Here is a 15,938-nt window from a genome sequence, read left to right on the forward strand (position 1 = left end):
TCTTTTCACAAATCAGACTGCTAAAAAACTCGGAAATAAACTGGCTTCATTCAGTGATATATTTATTATAAGAATAATTACATTTTATTTTTATCCTCTAAAGAATTCTCAGCATAAAATATGAAAATAGTTTACATAAAAAATATCGAAATCACTATTTAAACAATCAACAAATTATCAGTCCTGAGCTGAAGTGCTGTTGAATTGCGACCAAAAAAAATTGACAAAACAATGATTAATTCATTTTTTTGCTAAAAATCTGAAAAAAGCGTTTTTAAAATTAAATTATAGTAATTTCAAGAAATATCAATACTAAAAAGCTGAAAAAATTATTACTACGATACCATTTTAACTCAATTTTTACTAAAATTTTAAATAATTGAAAAAATGATTGTATCAAAAAATGATATTTTTACAAAAATCTTTGTATCACAAAGTGTATCTAGTTCTGTATTGCTAACCTTAAATTATTTTTTATAATTTGATACTTAAAAATTATCAAAGAAATTTAAAGCTTACAAGCATGGAAGCGATCAAATTAAAGGCTTTAATTTTCAAAGTACACGAATATGCAAACGATGAAAGTTATGAAGTTTCATATTTGAATGATTTGTAATTAAAATTAAATGTGCCAGAAGCTTTGAATCTTCGAATTAAAATGCGCAAATGATAAAATCTATAAAATTTGAAGACTTATATTGAAAAACATCCTAATTAAAATTTAAAAAATGTATGATTTATTCCATATCTACATCCTTTTAATTTTTGGAATCATTGTCAAACTTTGATCCTTCAATTTGGACAAGATTCAGACTTGGTTATTTAAATTCGAAGTATTTAGTATTTCGAATACTTCGAATTTAAATGTTCGAAAATTTCAAACAATAAAAAATTAATTGTGAAGTAATGGACTTTAATAAAATAATAGATTTTTTGCACTAAGCTAAAATTGTATTGTCTTATAATTGTATAAAGAAATAATCTTATTTTGATAAACAAATTCTCCTTTTAAATATTTTTCATTTAAAGTTTAACTTCTTGATTAAAAGAAACATTTTATTTTAATGCAAATGTACAATTCCCATGTACTTAATTAAACTATACGAGAGTAAGACAGTGTAAAATTTTAAATTATTAAATCTAATTTAATTTAACTTGATATCTTTTATTAGAACTTTTAATTTCCTGGAAAAAACTAAATTTTTTTAATCTCAGCAAAGTTTATATCATATAAAACATCATTTTTGTACAATTTATACAATTATTGCAAACTAATTAATATATTTATAAAATATATAATCCGAAAAGCTAATTTAACTCCGAAACAATTATTTTTAATTAAATTTCATGTGTTCCGACTGTAGAAAATTGTCTTCGATTTTCTTGAAAATGGGACAAATTGTGGCATTATAGGATAATTGACGTATAAAACCACTTGTCACTGAACTCCATGCTTTTAGAACTTTTAAATTGCACACCTTTCGAGTGCAGAATATTTTAACTATTAAATTACATGAACGTAAAAGAAGAAGAATCAACTAGACATTCATTATTTGAAGGGTCCGCGGTCTGTCTAAACATGATAACTGACATTTTAGAAATTTTACACGACAAAGGAAAATTGTTGTTATTTTCTCAATTTTCAATATTTTTTAAACTGTAAAATGTTTTCTATTCATTTACTAGGGGAAAATATTACACGTTAGGTTTATACAATTTGAATCAAAATTGAAAGTTAAATGACAATATTGAAAGCTATTCATATGTTATTTACAACAGGTCCAGCGGTCAAACCTGTTATCTGCAGCTTTCTACCGTTGGTTTTCTATTGTTTTTCCCGGGCTCGCATGTTCCTGTGTTTTTTTTCAAGCTGCGGACAAGTATTATATGACAAAATGTTTGGAATCGAAAGCCGAGCATATATGTGCTTAGAAAAAGTTAAAATAGTTTATTGCGTCGCTAACCTTCGTGTTTACAGTAGACAACATCGAAGATAACATGAACTGGCCTATTCTACGACTAAGCTGGCCCGATGTGAGAAAAACACGGATTTTCTATAAGACGACGTAAACAGTTAACAGATTTAGACCGCGCACCTATGCTCTAGGTAACAAAACGCAATTCTAAAAAATCCATACAAAAACTAAAAGTAATTTTGCCGTTTTTATTGTGGGATATGAACTGCGTATACAAATTGTTGTTAATATATAATTATTCTTAAATTGAAGTATTAAATAAATTAGGCTTAATGAAAATACTAAATAAATTAAATCTTTACAATGTAATTAGTGGAAAATTAATTCGAATTTTTAGACTTTTAACTCCTACATTTTTTTACAATGAGAAGGATCATCATAAACCTAACGTGAAGAAAATTTAGAATAAATTGTCGGAATTTCCTCATGCTGAGCGCGATATGCGCATAAACGTCATCATTATTTGATAAATACAAAGTATGCGCAAGGCTGGATTTTAGCTATGCAATTTTCTTTACGCCAATAAGCTAAATAATTGACGTCGACTACCTTACATTTTTAAACAACAATTTAAATCATAATATTCATTAGAAATATTTTTATTATTATTAAGTATGGCGAAGTGTTCACAATACTTCATTTTTAATTAGATAGATCAAAAAATATAATATTGTAAAACATAATATATCAAATGGGACACTTTCAGGTAGCCTTGAAACTTTAAAACAGTCTCAATTTCTCTATCAATAAAGAATCCGATTTAGAACCAATTTTTTCAAACTTTTTTTTAAATACACTTGTTTAGTCGATATTGAAGGACCAACTAGAAATTTACGATATCTGTTTCCAAATATAAACCACGAACTTTGTGAGCACTACGATGCAGATACAAAAATATAAATCAATTTTTTTCAAGGTTAATGTTACGAATCGATTTGACGCACATCCTCTGAAAATCAAATCATTCACGTCACATGGCATTTCCTGTTAAGAAAAAATGATAATTTTCCCATTGCATTAATAAATAATTATTAGAATAATTAAAATGATTAATGACGAAGCTTAAAAAAATTATATTTCTTTTACATAATTAGATTTAATTTGTTATTTTAGTGGCTCGCTTTTGTTTTATTTGATAAATTTAAACATATAAATATTTCTTGAAGGATATTTTAATTGAGGTAAAAAAGATTGTTCTGAAAGGAATTTGGAAAAGAAACCCAGATAACGAAATTAAGTAAGCGTATTCAATTTCAACTTTGACCCGGCACACGATTAACTTCAGGTAACTGTTTTCTACTAGTAACTATAATATAGATTTGATCGCGAAACCAACATTTTCTGTACTGAAAAGCTTCAATCTACTAATTCCAGAAAATTCTTATAATCATATTATAAGATCTACTAATATAAGTCATGATAGCTACCCTTGTCAGTTAGTGAAAAGACTATATTTGGTTATTACTTTTTACTAGAACTAGACAGATGATTTAAAATTGCACTATCTGAACTTTGTAAATGAAGAATTTATGGGTCTATTGGAAATAAATCATTATTTGACCACGGAAAAAATTTACTGCTGAGGATAAATACCACTCATATAATCTTTATTTTTACTTTATTTCAAGTAGATTTAAAAGTTTAAATTTACGGAAGAATCTATTGAAATTTTAAGGTACTCTGTTACCTGTCAACTTTTCTACCTGTTTTTTTGAAATTCCTGCAAATTTCTAATCCTTCTCCCTATTTCTATTCATTTCTAGTTGCATCTACGGTTGCACCAACAAAAGAAAAAGGATGGAAAAGAGAATTAATGATTTCGGTTCAAATACCTGTAAGTACATAGATTTTAGGCTCTCGTTTCAGATCTATTGTAAATATTCAAAACTTCCTGAAATTATACATTTTAGATTTCTAAAATTTATATACTATTATCTGATACATATTATTGTTAATACAAGTTCAAAAAGTTTTACACACACACATACTATATTAATAAAGAAGTGAATTTTAATCTTGCAAGATTTTAAATATATAATCTTTTATAAACGCAATACAAATTTTTTAAATTTTAATTCAAGAATTTTCAAATTTATTTATTTCAACCAAAAAAGATTAATTTTCAGTCCAAAAGGACGAATTAACCCAAAATGGTTGAATTATTAACTAAAAAAGATGAAATTGTGATCAAAATATTGAATTTGCTAACAAATAATACAATTTTTATCTACAAAAATAATCGCAAGGAGTAAGCAACTGAAATGAATAAATAGAAACACAAGGAAAATAAATTACCGACAAGAATATTAGAGTATATTAAGGTGGCAGCAAACTTCAGTTTAAAAATTCCCCAACTTGTCCCTGACCAATTTTTCATTTTCCCTCAAAATTAATATTCAAATACTAGAATCTTAATCTATTAACATTTTTAACATAAAATCTTTTAAAAACGGAAGAAAATTTTTAATTAAAATTTAAAAACATCAAATTTATTATAACCTTGACAGTTATCCAGCAAACAAAAATATTAGTTAAGTCACTTACTGCCATCTTATTATCAAAAACGGATATAAGTGTCACGAAAAACAAAAACTGTCCTTAAATTCTACTAATGAAAGAGGTTAAAATAAGATAACAATATTTCTGTATGATTCAAATTTTGCTGCACAGTCTAAAGTCAAAATTCATACGTCACAGTCAAACAGATGTGACGTCACTAAATTATACAACTGAACACCAATGACACCAGTTTAGCCGCCATGTTACTTTTCAAAATTTTGACCAATCAGGTTTCGCAGCCGCCGCGGCTTTCTACTTGACAGCTGATTATTTAAGCTGAACTATCAATGCCTAAAAACGCCAAAAACAAGAAATCAAAAATAAAAGCCGAATCAGGCCTCCAGTCCATGTACCAGAACGGCCGTATCGAAATTTTTAAGTTCGCGCCAAAAGGCGTTCCGTTCACTTCGGAAGTTGTCAAACATATGAACCCGAATTACCGTAACCCGAAATGAATGGAACGTCTTTTGGCGCGAACTTAAAAATTGCGAACACTTCAGCTAAGTTCTGCTCAGTTCGTCGTGAGAATGACACTATTTTCGCGGAACGTTTCTGATTGGTCAACGCCTAATTGCGGCCATTCCGAGATCCGGCCGTTCTGGTGCATGGACTGGAGGCCTCAAGCGAGGTAAAAGATATAAACAAAGAATAAATTTGGAAATCAGCGAATTTCCTAAAGAAGGTAGACTAGTAGCTAAGACGTGTTTTGGAACTGTATGTGATTCTAGGGAAGATAAAGATTCGGAGAATATTTATATTTCTTTACCGCAAAACATACAAACACGTCGGCAATGCGCAGAATCTATTTGGGCTGACTATTTCAATTGTTTTATTCGTAATTATTATTAATTATTATTTATTAATAATACACGGAAGCCATTTAGAGACATTAATACTTTGAAATTCATTTATAAAAACCACTTTTACTTTATTTTTTATTTTTCATAATTTAGGTAGTCTGAATTTTCTCGCGAAGAATGACGTCACAAAGCTATAGCCAATCTATGCGCATGGCGAAAAACGTCGCGAGCGGGAGTAATATTCAAACTTTATTCAGAAAAAAACATGTTTCTTATTCAATAAAAATTCTTCCTTCTTGGAATAAAATAATGAGTTACTAAAGGATCAAAATATCTTTTTATCTCATTTCATGCAACATACCCATTGTGTTTAATTTTCCGAAAACGAAATCAGTATAAGCATTGTGCAAAAGGGATTTATGAACATTGCAAACTTCATGCAACTTGAAACACATTTCGGGTTAATCTTAAATTGAAATTTTGATTTTGCAAATAAGTACACCACAGATCATTCCCAAGTTTCTAAAAGTGGTAAGTTCATAATTTAAATTTATTTTTCGAACATTTTATGCAGATATTTAAAATATTATATTCCGATAAGACGTAAAGAGGTTAGCTTGAACTTCGTGCAGTTGGCAATATGCCAACTCTCATTAGCAGAAATGTAAAAAAGACATAATTTAATATCATAGTTTCACGGTGTTCGTAAGTAATTAAATCGTTTAGGAATTCCATTAGGACTTTAAAGAGCATTCGAAGTATCGAAAACTGATGTTATTTACCCTGCAAAAAGAAAAACCCTAATTGAAATTAACTGGTTTATAATTGAAGGCAATGAGAAGGCCGCCGTGTGAAGTGATTTTAATTGCAAACATTTTGATACTTCAAAACTAAATATATAGTGTTAACCTGAAATAGCATACAAATAAAAAAATATCCTAATAAATATTTAAGTCAATCACTTTGTCGGTACCAAAAACCTCTAACATTGGCTTTTTTGGGTGTACAATATTTTGACAACATGTTTATTCATGCTCAACTTTCTGCGTACTTCGTAAATATCACTTTCCATATAGGCATGTGAGCGGAAACACACAGCTTTAAAATATATAAACAGTAGATTTAGGGTTAATAAGAATGATTTAAAATCATAAGAGTAAAAATGCACAAAGAAAACCGTGAGCCATCGAGAAACATAGAGATTTACGACAAAGTGTCACTCGGAATGTTCAATCAATGTCTGCAATTCACCGCAACTGCAGACATTCAACTCAATTCATGGACGAATTTTTAACATCAATTCAGCAAAAGGACATTGAATATAATTCACTGTGTTTGCATTGAATTGCGTTTCACCAGAAATGTTGATTGACGATTTCATTTCGCAATTGTAGTCAATAGATTTCAATTGAATCTTTTTTTCAGATAACTTATCATAAAAATTTCAGTTAAGAGTTTATATCTTTCCATCACAGAATTTGCCCAAGCTATATTTAGCTAATGAATAAAATAGAACAAAAAGGGAAGAAATAACGAAATAAACAGTCTTTACCTTTATTCCGCTTCGACCCTGCTGTTTGAGTAGAACGTTTTCCGGCTTCATGTCGCAGTGTATGATTTTGTTTTTAAATAAAGCTTCGAGGCACTGAAGTAATGAATGTGAGAACTTCCTCACCAGCTGCAGACTAAATCCTTGAAATTTGTTTTTCTTAATCAGCTCATACAAATTAATGCTGAGCAACTCGAAAGTTATACACATGTGATTTCGGAATGTAAATGAGTCGAACATGTGTATAATATTCATTGTATTCTCCTTGTCCTGTTCTCTCAAATTCCTGAGAATCCTAATTTCTTCGTGAGCTTGCCTATGAAACCTCTTCTCGTTTCTCACCATTTTTAGAGCAACATGCTCCTGTGTCTTATGGTCATACGCCTTCACTACTTGTCCAAACGATCCTTTTCCTATTACTTTCAATACTTCATACCTATAAGCTACATGATCATGAGGTATATGAATATACGACCCCTGATCATTGTCATAGTCATTATTATTCGGCATGCCTATAATTCCTGGCCTTTTCTTCGCATTAGCCCCAATAAAGTATATCTGTCGGTAATTAAAAATTTCATGATGCTCATAAGGCGTTAGTTTATTCATATAAAGCTTCATCACCAATTCGGGCGTGACTGTCATTGTTTTCGGCTTTCCACTACTAGAATTCCCATCCGACTGTCCATTTTTTACCATTGGACTACTCGACTGACTATTCGTCTGCGAGTGACTCGAATTATGGCTATTGTGGCTAGTGTGACTTGCATGCGAACACAAGCTTAAATTCAAACTATCTGAATTATTACTATTCAAGTTCTGCAGACTATTATTTGTACTCGAATCCAAAACGGGCAAGTGCATCTCCACGTGACTCCAGTGATTGACTGGCGATTCGCCCTGTTTCAAAACCATGGTTCCGGCCTTTAGAGGTGGCAGATGGTTGTTTTCGTTCGAGATGTAAGTCTGCGTCGAGGCTCCAGATGGATTCGTTCTCGAAAGGGGCATCTCAACTGCTGGACTTATACTTGTCATTTAGGCCCATTGAGATCAAATTATTTCCCTCTCGACATTCTAAAAACCAATTCTTCCTCTAAAGTGCAAACTAGATTTTCACATAAAACTACCTTGTCTTCCTTCTCCAATCACCCATCTCTCCTTTCAACAAAAATGCAAGATGATATCCTTTAAATCAACTAATCTAGGACATTCTTCAGTCTCGTTTTCCTGGTTCTCCACGTAGATGGACTTACTTTCATGGATCAACTTTAGACGAATTTCCTGAAAACAAAATAATACGAATTTTGTGAATACGAGGGACAAGAAGCTTACGGTATAGGACAGGAAAATGAGTAATTGAGGGTGTCAAGTCAGGAACAGATTTGAAATTTAAAAATCGATGAACTATTAAAGCTTGCATTGTAAAGCTTAAACAATTTTGACTAATAAAGTTATAAAATTTTAATTTATAAACTTTCAATACGAAATTCTTAAAATTTGCAGATATGGGAAACAAACCCTATAGTAGATAATGATTTACAGTAGATAATCATAATTATCGGAAAACTAACAAAAAATATTAATTATTTGTTCAGTACAACATTTCCGAAAGGATACTACATTTTCTGAAAAGTTTAATTGAAATGTGATAATTATTTAATGTGTAAAAGCAAAACATTATTTTTTCACCTGAAAAAAATATTGCTTCTTCATTATCTATACTTTTTACCTAAATTAAATATTTTTGTGGCATTTTTATATATCACAATCAAACTTTAAAGTTTAATAAACAACAATTTCATGTTAAAGGTTGTGTTGATTTGTTTATTTTGATTTATGAAGTTTTTAAACTTAAGATTTTTTCAGTAATAAAGAAAAAAATAGGATAAATGTGTAGTTATTAAAAGCCCATGAATTGTAGCTGTGTTAAAAAGTGACTTGAAAAAATATATAATTTCGATTATTTATTGATGGATTGAGGTGTAAAATCGTACCCTTGACCTGGTCTAATAAAAATGTAATAATTCGATTTGCAGATATTCAATCGGGGACTAAAAATTCATAATAAAATGATCTCAGTTAAGTACTTTTATCCAAGTACAATATAGTAAAGTTTCAGAACTTTAGACTTCTTTAAAAAATTATAAATAAAAAAGTACACAAAATGTCCTATCATGCACTTATCTCAACTTAAAATTTTTAAATAAAATATTGCTGAATACTATTAACACCATTCTTTACAAATTCGAGATACACGGATATCACTATTGAGTTGAATGAAAAATTCAGGAATACAGTTCAACATTTTAAAGTTGCAGCTTTTAAAAGTCAAAATCAAATAAACCATGAAAATAATAATTTCTTCTGTATTTTTTATCTGTTCAGAACATATTTTAGAGATTTTTGGAATTTTTTTTTATAATCGCATGTCCTGTCACAGGACCTTCAGCAATATGTAAAAGTTTGGAAACTTTGTTTTCAAAAATCTCGTTGTCTAAGACTGGTTAACTTTTTGGCAATCATACAAATAAGAAATGAAAATTAGGTAAACAATTTTAGACGTTTCAAGATGAAACAGAAAATAAACAAATTTAATTTGTTAATTTACTATTTATTAACGTTTTTTTAATTGCTTAATTTTTTAGGGGTCTCAGCTTTAGAAATAAAAAATAAACGCTTAATTTAGGCTGGTTTATTGTAAAAGGTGTAAAATTAAAAAATGTTCAATAGCATAAAAGACTACAGTACCATAAAAAATGTTCTTTTCTTAAATCTTACATTTAGACTGGTTCTATTTTAAACTCTTGAAATATGAAATTATTTAATTCCGCGTCTCACTTTCAAATTGCAATTTTTCAAAAACTTTCCACATTTTACTTATTAATTTGAACCTATGATTTATGTATTCAATTTGAATTGTGAACGATTAGAAATCAAAGTTGTCTTATTTTGCAATTTTACAATTAACACAAAAAAGTTCTTTTCTTAAAGTATTATATTTAGATTTGTTCTATTTCGAACGATTGAAATACGAGGTTATTTAATTCCTCATCCCACTTTAAAATTGCAACTGGATTTTGTTTAATTCTAAATGGTTCAAATATTACAATTTAAAACACGATATGCAATTTTGAATGTTTGGATTTAAGGCTGTTAAATTTCCAGTACTGTTAAGTACAAAATATTTGATTTTAAGGGATAGAAACATAAAAACTTTCGAATTTCAATTTTTGAAATTTGGAAGTTATGCAATATTAAAAGTTTTAGTTAAAAAAACATATTTAAACGTCGAATGTTTTAATTTAAAGCGGGCACTTTTGAACGTCCCATTCCCACGTTGTTTAATTTTGTATGCCTTACACTGCAATATTATTAATTTTTAAAAGCTTGAATTTCAGCTAATAATGTTAATTATAATTTTTGATTGTTTTCTGTCCTTAAATTGTTTGAAGTGTTATCTCAAGACACTTTCTACGCTTTAATTTTGAAAGGCCTTAATCAAAATGTTTGTATCTTGTAAGTATAAGATACAATTAGGAAATTTTTAATTTTAAAGGGACTTAAATATACATCTTTAAATCCAGATAACCTCAGATTAAAGAAAATAAAAATATATGACTGAAAATATGCAGTTATAAACGATTGAAGAAATTTTGAAAACTCGACTAACAGTGGCTCACTTGTAAGGTTAATGACATTTAAACACAAATTCCAAGATTTAAAAAAATACTCGGCATGTTCCATGATCTAGCACGACTACTCCATTTGTCTGACACTTCCATCACTTCCCTGTCCGCCGTACACCCCCTAATTACTATCCCTTCATTTGGTTTAAGTTTAATTCTTCTTTTTTTTTTAAAGTTTTTACCTTCGAGCGTCTAATTTTATAATCTAGCTTGCGGGAAGGCATCGTGAGTCTAGCTGAGAGGTTGTTGGCACGAGGCCGGCCAAGTTTGATGACTCCAATCCATTCGGGAAATTCAGTTCCTCTCCCAAAACTCTCCTTTCCGAATCCGACCTTCTAAAAAAGCTTGATTTTCCTCGCCGATCATTTCCCCTCGCATCGATTTCTTTTCTGATGTCACAATCACAATAAATACGCCACAACACTTTTCACTCCGATTCTCTTCTACAAAATAAACTTCGGCACTTCACTTTTCAGGATTTAATTATGACAACTTTTTCATTTTAATTAAGATCGCAGGGATCAATTTCATTGTTACTCTCGAGGAAGTTGCACGATGTGGGCTTCCATAAAACGTCGCTATCGAAACATTTGGGGCGCTGCGTGCACATGTGTCAGAAATCGGATTTTTTCATGATTTCCACGTCGATGAGAGGCTTGGATTTCAATATTTGAGCGACTCCTGTCGGAATGAAAATTGAGAATGTAAACACGATGTGGCTGAACCCCTGGGACATACACTCAGCCTTGCACAAACTCGTAAGTGCAGAAAACTGTCACTGGACATCAATCGCACCAACTTAGCACTGAGAAAGACCAAAGACGTCCAATAATCGGAGGAAAGGGGTGGGGATGCATCTCGGAGCAACAAAGGACGAATGCGAAGCATTGAAGACTGAAGCACTCCCAGCGCAGAGATGAGAATATATTCTATATCACTTTGATATAGTTCAAGCAAGTAACTCGAGCCAGCGTTCCTTTCTTTGTCACATCGCCGCCACCATGTTTATTTTTTATTTGGTGCTCCCCCCTTAGAACACTAGGAGAGACAATCAAAAGCGAGCAAATGTATTGTTGAAAAAACGGATGTATTTTTGCCACGAGGTCCTTCGCTTCGAGATTCGATTCTTGACGGCCGTTGCTCCTAGAGGGCAGTGATTCTTTCCTTCTCGGACGTCGAGTAGCGATTGCTTTATTTTTGTTGTTGAAAGGATGCTAGCGCTAGGCCGCTAGCAGGAACTGTTACCAGTTACTGTGTTTCTGATTCCTGCAGTGTATGGGAGCATGGATGCAAACCAACACCTACATGTCAAGCGCAGGTGTTCCTGGCGGTTTTTTCAACTTAGGGTTGTACTGAACTCAGGGCTTTTCAGATTTGAGAAGAGGTTATGTTTGGAGGTCAGTTCATTCGTCGCGGTGGAAGAGTGTCAAAAGGGTTTTCACTGAGAAAAACTGAGAACAGTGAACTGAAAAGGCAAGTGCTTTTCCCAGGAAAAGAAAAGCGAAACCCTCATACGAGCGCAGACTGAGACAAGTTTGAAGTGCGCACGCGCATGCTTAATTGTCAGACTTTTGCATAAACAGGGGTGAATTTAAGATTCTGGGTGCCCTCGTCAATATGCTAATTTAGTTCAATTTGAAAATAAAGTTGATTGATTATACTAATAGCAATTTAAGTACATATTATCAAATTAATGAATAAAGTAAAATAAAGCGCTATAGTTTTAGGAGATTTCAAAAAGAGAAAATTCAAGGTCAGCCTATTTAAAACAGTTCAATTTAAACGTCCTAAAAAATCTTATTCTCTGTATATTTATATGTTTAAATAATATTTCAGAACACATATGGAAATTTATTTTTAAACACGAGTTTTTATGGATAATTGGATGAACCTATTTCTTATATTCTGCATTACTTAAACTATTTTTTGTGGATGTTCTTCTACTTTTTGCGAAAATTAAACAAAAAATTGATAATTTTCAAAATTATTGCTCTTACGAAAAAAGTTTTTGATGAAAATCTTAAACTTAAAGTCCCAGAAAACTTGGTCTGTAATTGTTTTATGGCAAATAGGTAATAGTTATTTCTAACAAGAAGATAACATATTTACGACTACAGGGGAAATAGGTCGAATTTTCAAAAATACGGGAATTTTCAACCAGTTGAATTCATCATGAAACGCTTTAACTTGCTAAGACTGAAAGTCAAAATCGCATTTTTAAACAAACAACTAAATTTAACTTAGAACAAAAGCAATTGTATTATAAACCAAATTTTTGAATTTTTAACCGAAAAGGTTAAATTTTCAACAAATAAGTTCATTTTAAAACCAATGAAGATAACTTTCCTACGAAAAAAAGATTATTTGACAACGAAAAATGTATTATAGTTGATATTTTAACCAGAAAATATTTTAATTTCAAATAAAAAACAGTTAGGGTAAACCAGAAACGACGAACTTTCTACAAAACACTTTAAATTTTAATAAAAATAGGTTTTCTACCAAAAGAGATGAATTTTCTACAAAAGAGTTGAGTTTCTACTAAGATAGAAAGACAAATGTTTTAAAAAATCTTTGACTTTGAAATCCAAAAGGATAAATTATCAACAATAAAAGTTTATTTTCAATCAAGAAAGATGAATTCTGAAACAAGTACAGTGAAACTCTTCTATACCGCCGATTTTGGGGCTGACGGTGGGTGGGAACTAACGCATTATTGCCCGCTCCGCTTTTGTTAGTACACGTCTGAGTACTTGCTTGAGCTCCTGTTACTCCTGCCTGCGGCTCGGCGTCAATTCTAGGAAGGGCTATTGAAGGGTTTCACTGGTTAAATTTGCAATCTACAAAGATAAATGTTCCACCAAATGGTCGAATATACAAACAAACCAAAAATTTAAGTTAACAAAAAACTTAATTGTAGTTTAAATCAAATAGTTGAAATTTCAAGCCAAAAATACGAATTTTTTAGGAGACATTCGAATTTTTAACCAAAAAACTTGAATTTTCAGAAAAAAAGTTCGCTTTAAACCAAAAAAGATAACTTTTCTACCAAAAAACATTAATTCTTAACGAAAAATGTATTAGATGATGTTTCAACAGAAAAATATTTCAATTTCAATAAAATAAACAGTTGAATTCAGCACAAAAAAATGAGTTTTGAACAAAATATGTTTAGTTGAATCCTCAAAAAAAAGAAAAACAGATCACGTTTCAACCAGAAAAGAATAAATTTTTACCAATCATCTTCAAGAAAAAATAAGGATTTTTCAACAACAACAAAATTTCCAATCAAAGAAACGAAGATACATAAGTGACATTTCCGTTTAGGTTGACTTTTTCATTGCTTCCCGGTCATTTCCCATTTTTTTCCCTGTCCACGAACACTTTTTACGGTCAATAATATTAAAAAATGCGAACTATAAAGCTAAACATTTTTCCATTTGTATTTCAATCTAAAATTTTTTATTCAATTGCTCGATAATTTACATGTTCATAAAGTTAACTAAGAAAGATGAATTTTCGATCCAAAAAGTCAAATGTTTAGAAAATCAGTTCAATTTTGATAAAAAAAGGATGACTTTAAAAAAAATAGTTGCACTTTCTTAATGGTTTTATTCAGTCTGCATTTAGGTAAACAAATTTTAAAAATTGTACAGAGGGGAATAGGGTACTGAGTGTGAAGCTATTTTGCAAAAACAGTAAACAATTACAGAACGTATATGTAAGCCTTTTTTTTTAAATATCTGTAAAGTACATTCTGTAAAATTGTCTTCAAATATTAATTCTACAAATATCAATTAACTTCGACGATTTGCCAGAAATTGCACAATTTTGGATGGGAATGAATTTTATTTACGATTTTTTATATTATTTTATTTAAAATTCGAATAATTATAGTCCTTAAATATTAATGAATAAATTATTTTCGAACACAAAATATCAATTGTGACAAATTTCCCGCAACATGTAAGATTATCGAGAGGTGCTGCCCTCTACACGGAAGATAGTCTCATTAACCTAACCGTACCTTAACTTTCACAAAGCATCGCTATAGGTATACTGCGTGTACTATAGATCATACGCTTTATTTTGACCCCCCCCCCCCCCCCCCCCCCGTCAAAGATTCCAAATATACTCGCGTCTCACAGCTGATTCGGAAGAAATAAGTCGTAGAACGTTGTTAAATTGTGGAATTGTAGTTTGAAAATATAAACCAAGATGTCTTCAACACCGAAATCGTTCAAAGAGAAACGTTCCTTCAGTAAGTTATGAAACAATACTCTATATAATGTCCTAACAAGAGTTCACAAAGAAAGCTTTCATGCACCAGTTGCAGAAAAATGGTGATCTCCCTTCAAAAGGCTGTGTTTGTTTTTCCTTTTCGCAATTAAAACGATAGTGTTATATTTCCTGCTTTTTCTCGCTATTTTGCTAAATTGATGAGTCCATTCTGTTCTAAAAAAAAGCATTGGACTCGCCTTCTTAGTTAAGGAATTTTAGATTATTAATTCTGAAAATCGCGTTATATTTTTTTAGTGTTATGAATTTAGTAAATGGGGTTTACGTTTTGGCCAAGTGATTTCGTAATTTTACTTGCGACATAAAAACAAACGTTTTGGTAGTGTTTAATTTTCCCAATAGTTGATATTTTAGAAGACTATTTGCGAGATTACGAATCTCGCTATAGTGATTCATATAAGAATCTTATCAAGATAGTGGTTTTCTTTTGTGCAGAACATTTTTTCCAGTATTTTTATACTTTTCTATTACAGGCAATTAATTTCTAATGATTTTCTAAATTTCTACTTTTGACATCAATTCCCTCAAAATATCCCAGTGTGTAAACCCCACAGGTAATCGCTTTTGGTAAAAAAATTAGAGACGAAAGAACAAATATTCATGCATAATTGAAAAATATCCTATTGACTTCTTAATAAAATTACTTTAACGAAATCGAAAAATTTTGGAATGAAAAACAAATACTTATTAACTTTTTCACTAAAACGTAATGATTATATTTTTTATTGTTTAAAGAAGAAAGGTGAGCTACATTAGTTATTGCATTAATCAACTATTTTTAAAGAAACTAAGATGCTTTTAGAAAACTCAAAAACCTAACTTTGTTAACTGGTCTATTGATTTGAATTGTTCCTTCATAAAACACCTTTTAATGCATTTTTTAGGAATAAAGGAAAATATATTTTCCTTGAATATTCATGTTTTTTTTTCAAAAAATTTAAATTTTTATTATTTTTCGTAATAAATTATGACGATTAAGTATAAATCAGACTAAGAGGTAAGTATAATATCTTCATTACAAATTCCAATTTAAAAAATGTATTATTATTAATATTCTTATAAATTACCA

At 30.3% G+C, this 15,938-nt stretch overlaps 2 protein-coding genes across 3 annotated transcripts in view; one reads left to right on the top strand and one right to left on the bottom strand.

Moving 5' to 3' along the window:
• LOC117175805 (dual specificity tyrosine-phosphorylation-regulated kinase 2-like) overlaps nucleotides 1-12,039 on the bottom strand; it is a 50,879-nt gene extending 38,840 nt beyond the window's left edge. For both annotated transcript variants that reach the window (XM_033365555.1, XM_033365554.1), the window contains exons 1-2: nucleotides 10,753-12,039; nucleotides 6,888-8,165 (exon numbers count right to left, since the gene is read on the bottom strand). In XM_033365555.1, the coding sequence (XP_033221446.1) occupies nucleotides 6,888-7,919 (1,032 nt within the window). In that variant the 5' untranslated portion in view covers nucleotides 7,920-8,165; nucleotides 10,753-12,039. The remainder of the gene's footprint in view (nucleotides 1-6,887; nucleotides 8,166-10,752) is intronic.
• Nucleotides 12,040-14,696: 2,657 nt separating this feature from the next.
• Nucleotides 14,697-15,938, top strand: part of LOC117176754 (microtubule-associated proteins 1A/1B light chain 3B-like) — a 9,603-nt gene continuing 8,361 nt past the window's right edge. The window contains exon 1 of the mRNA XM_033367033.1: nucleotides 14,697-14,831. Coding sequence (XP_033222924.1) covers nucleotides 14,789-14,831 — 43 coding nt within the window. The 5' untranslated portion in view covers nucleotides 14,697-14,788. The remainder of the gene's footprint in view (nucleotides 14,832-15,938) is intronic.

The sequence above is a fragment of the Belonocnema kinseyi genome, chromosome 7 (assembly GCF_010883055.1).
Source record: "Belonocnema kinseyi isolate 2016_QV_RU_SX_M_011 chromosome 7, B_treatae_v1, whole genome shotgun sequence".
NCBI lineage: Eukaryota > Metazoa > Arthropoda > Insecta > Hymenoptera > Cynipidae > Belonocnema > Belonocnema kinseyi.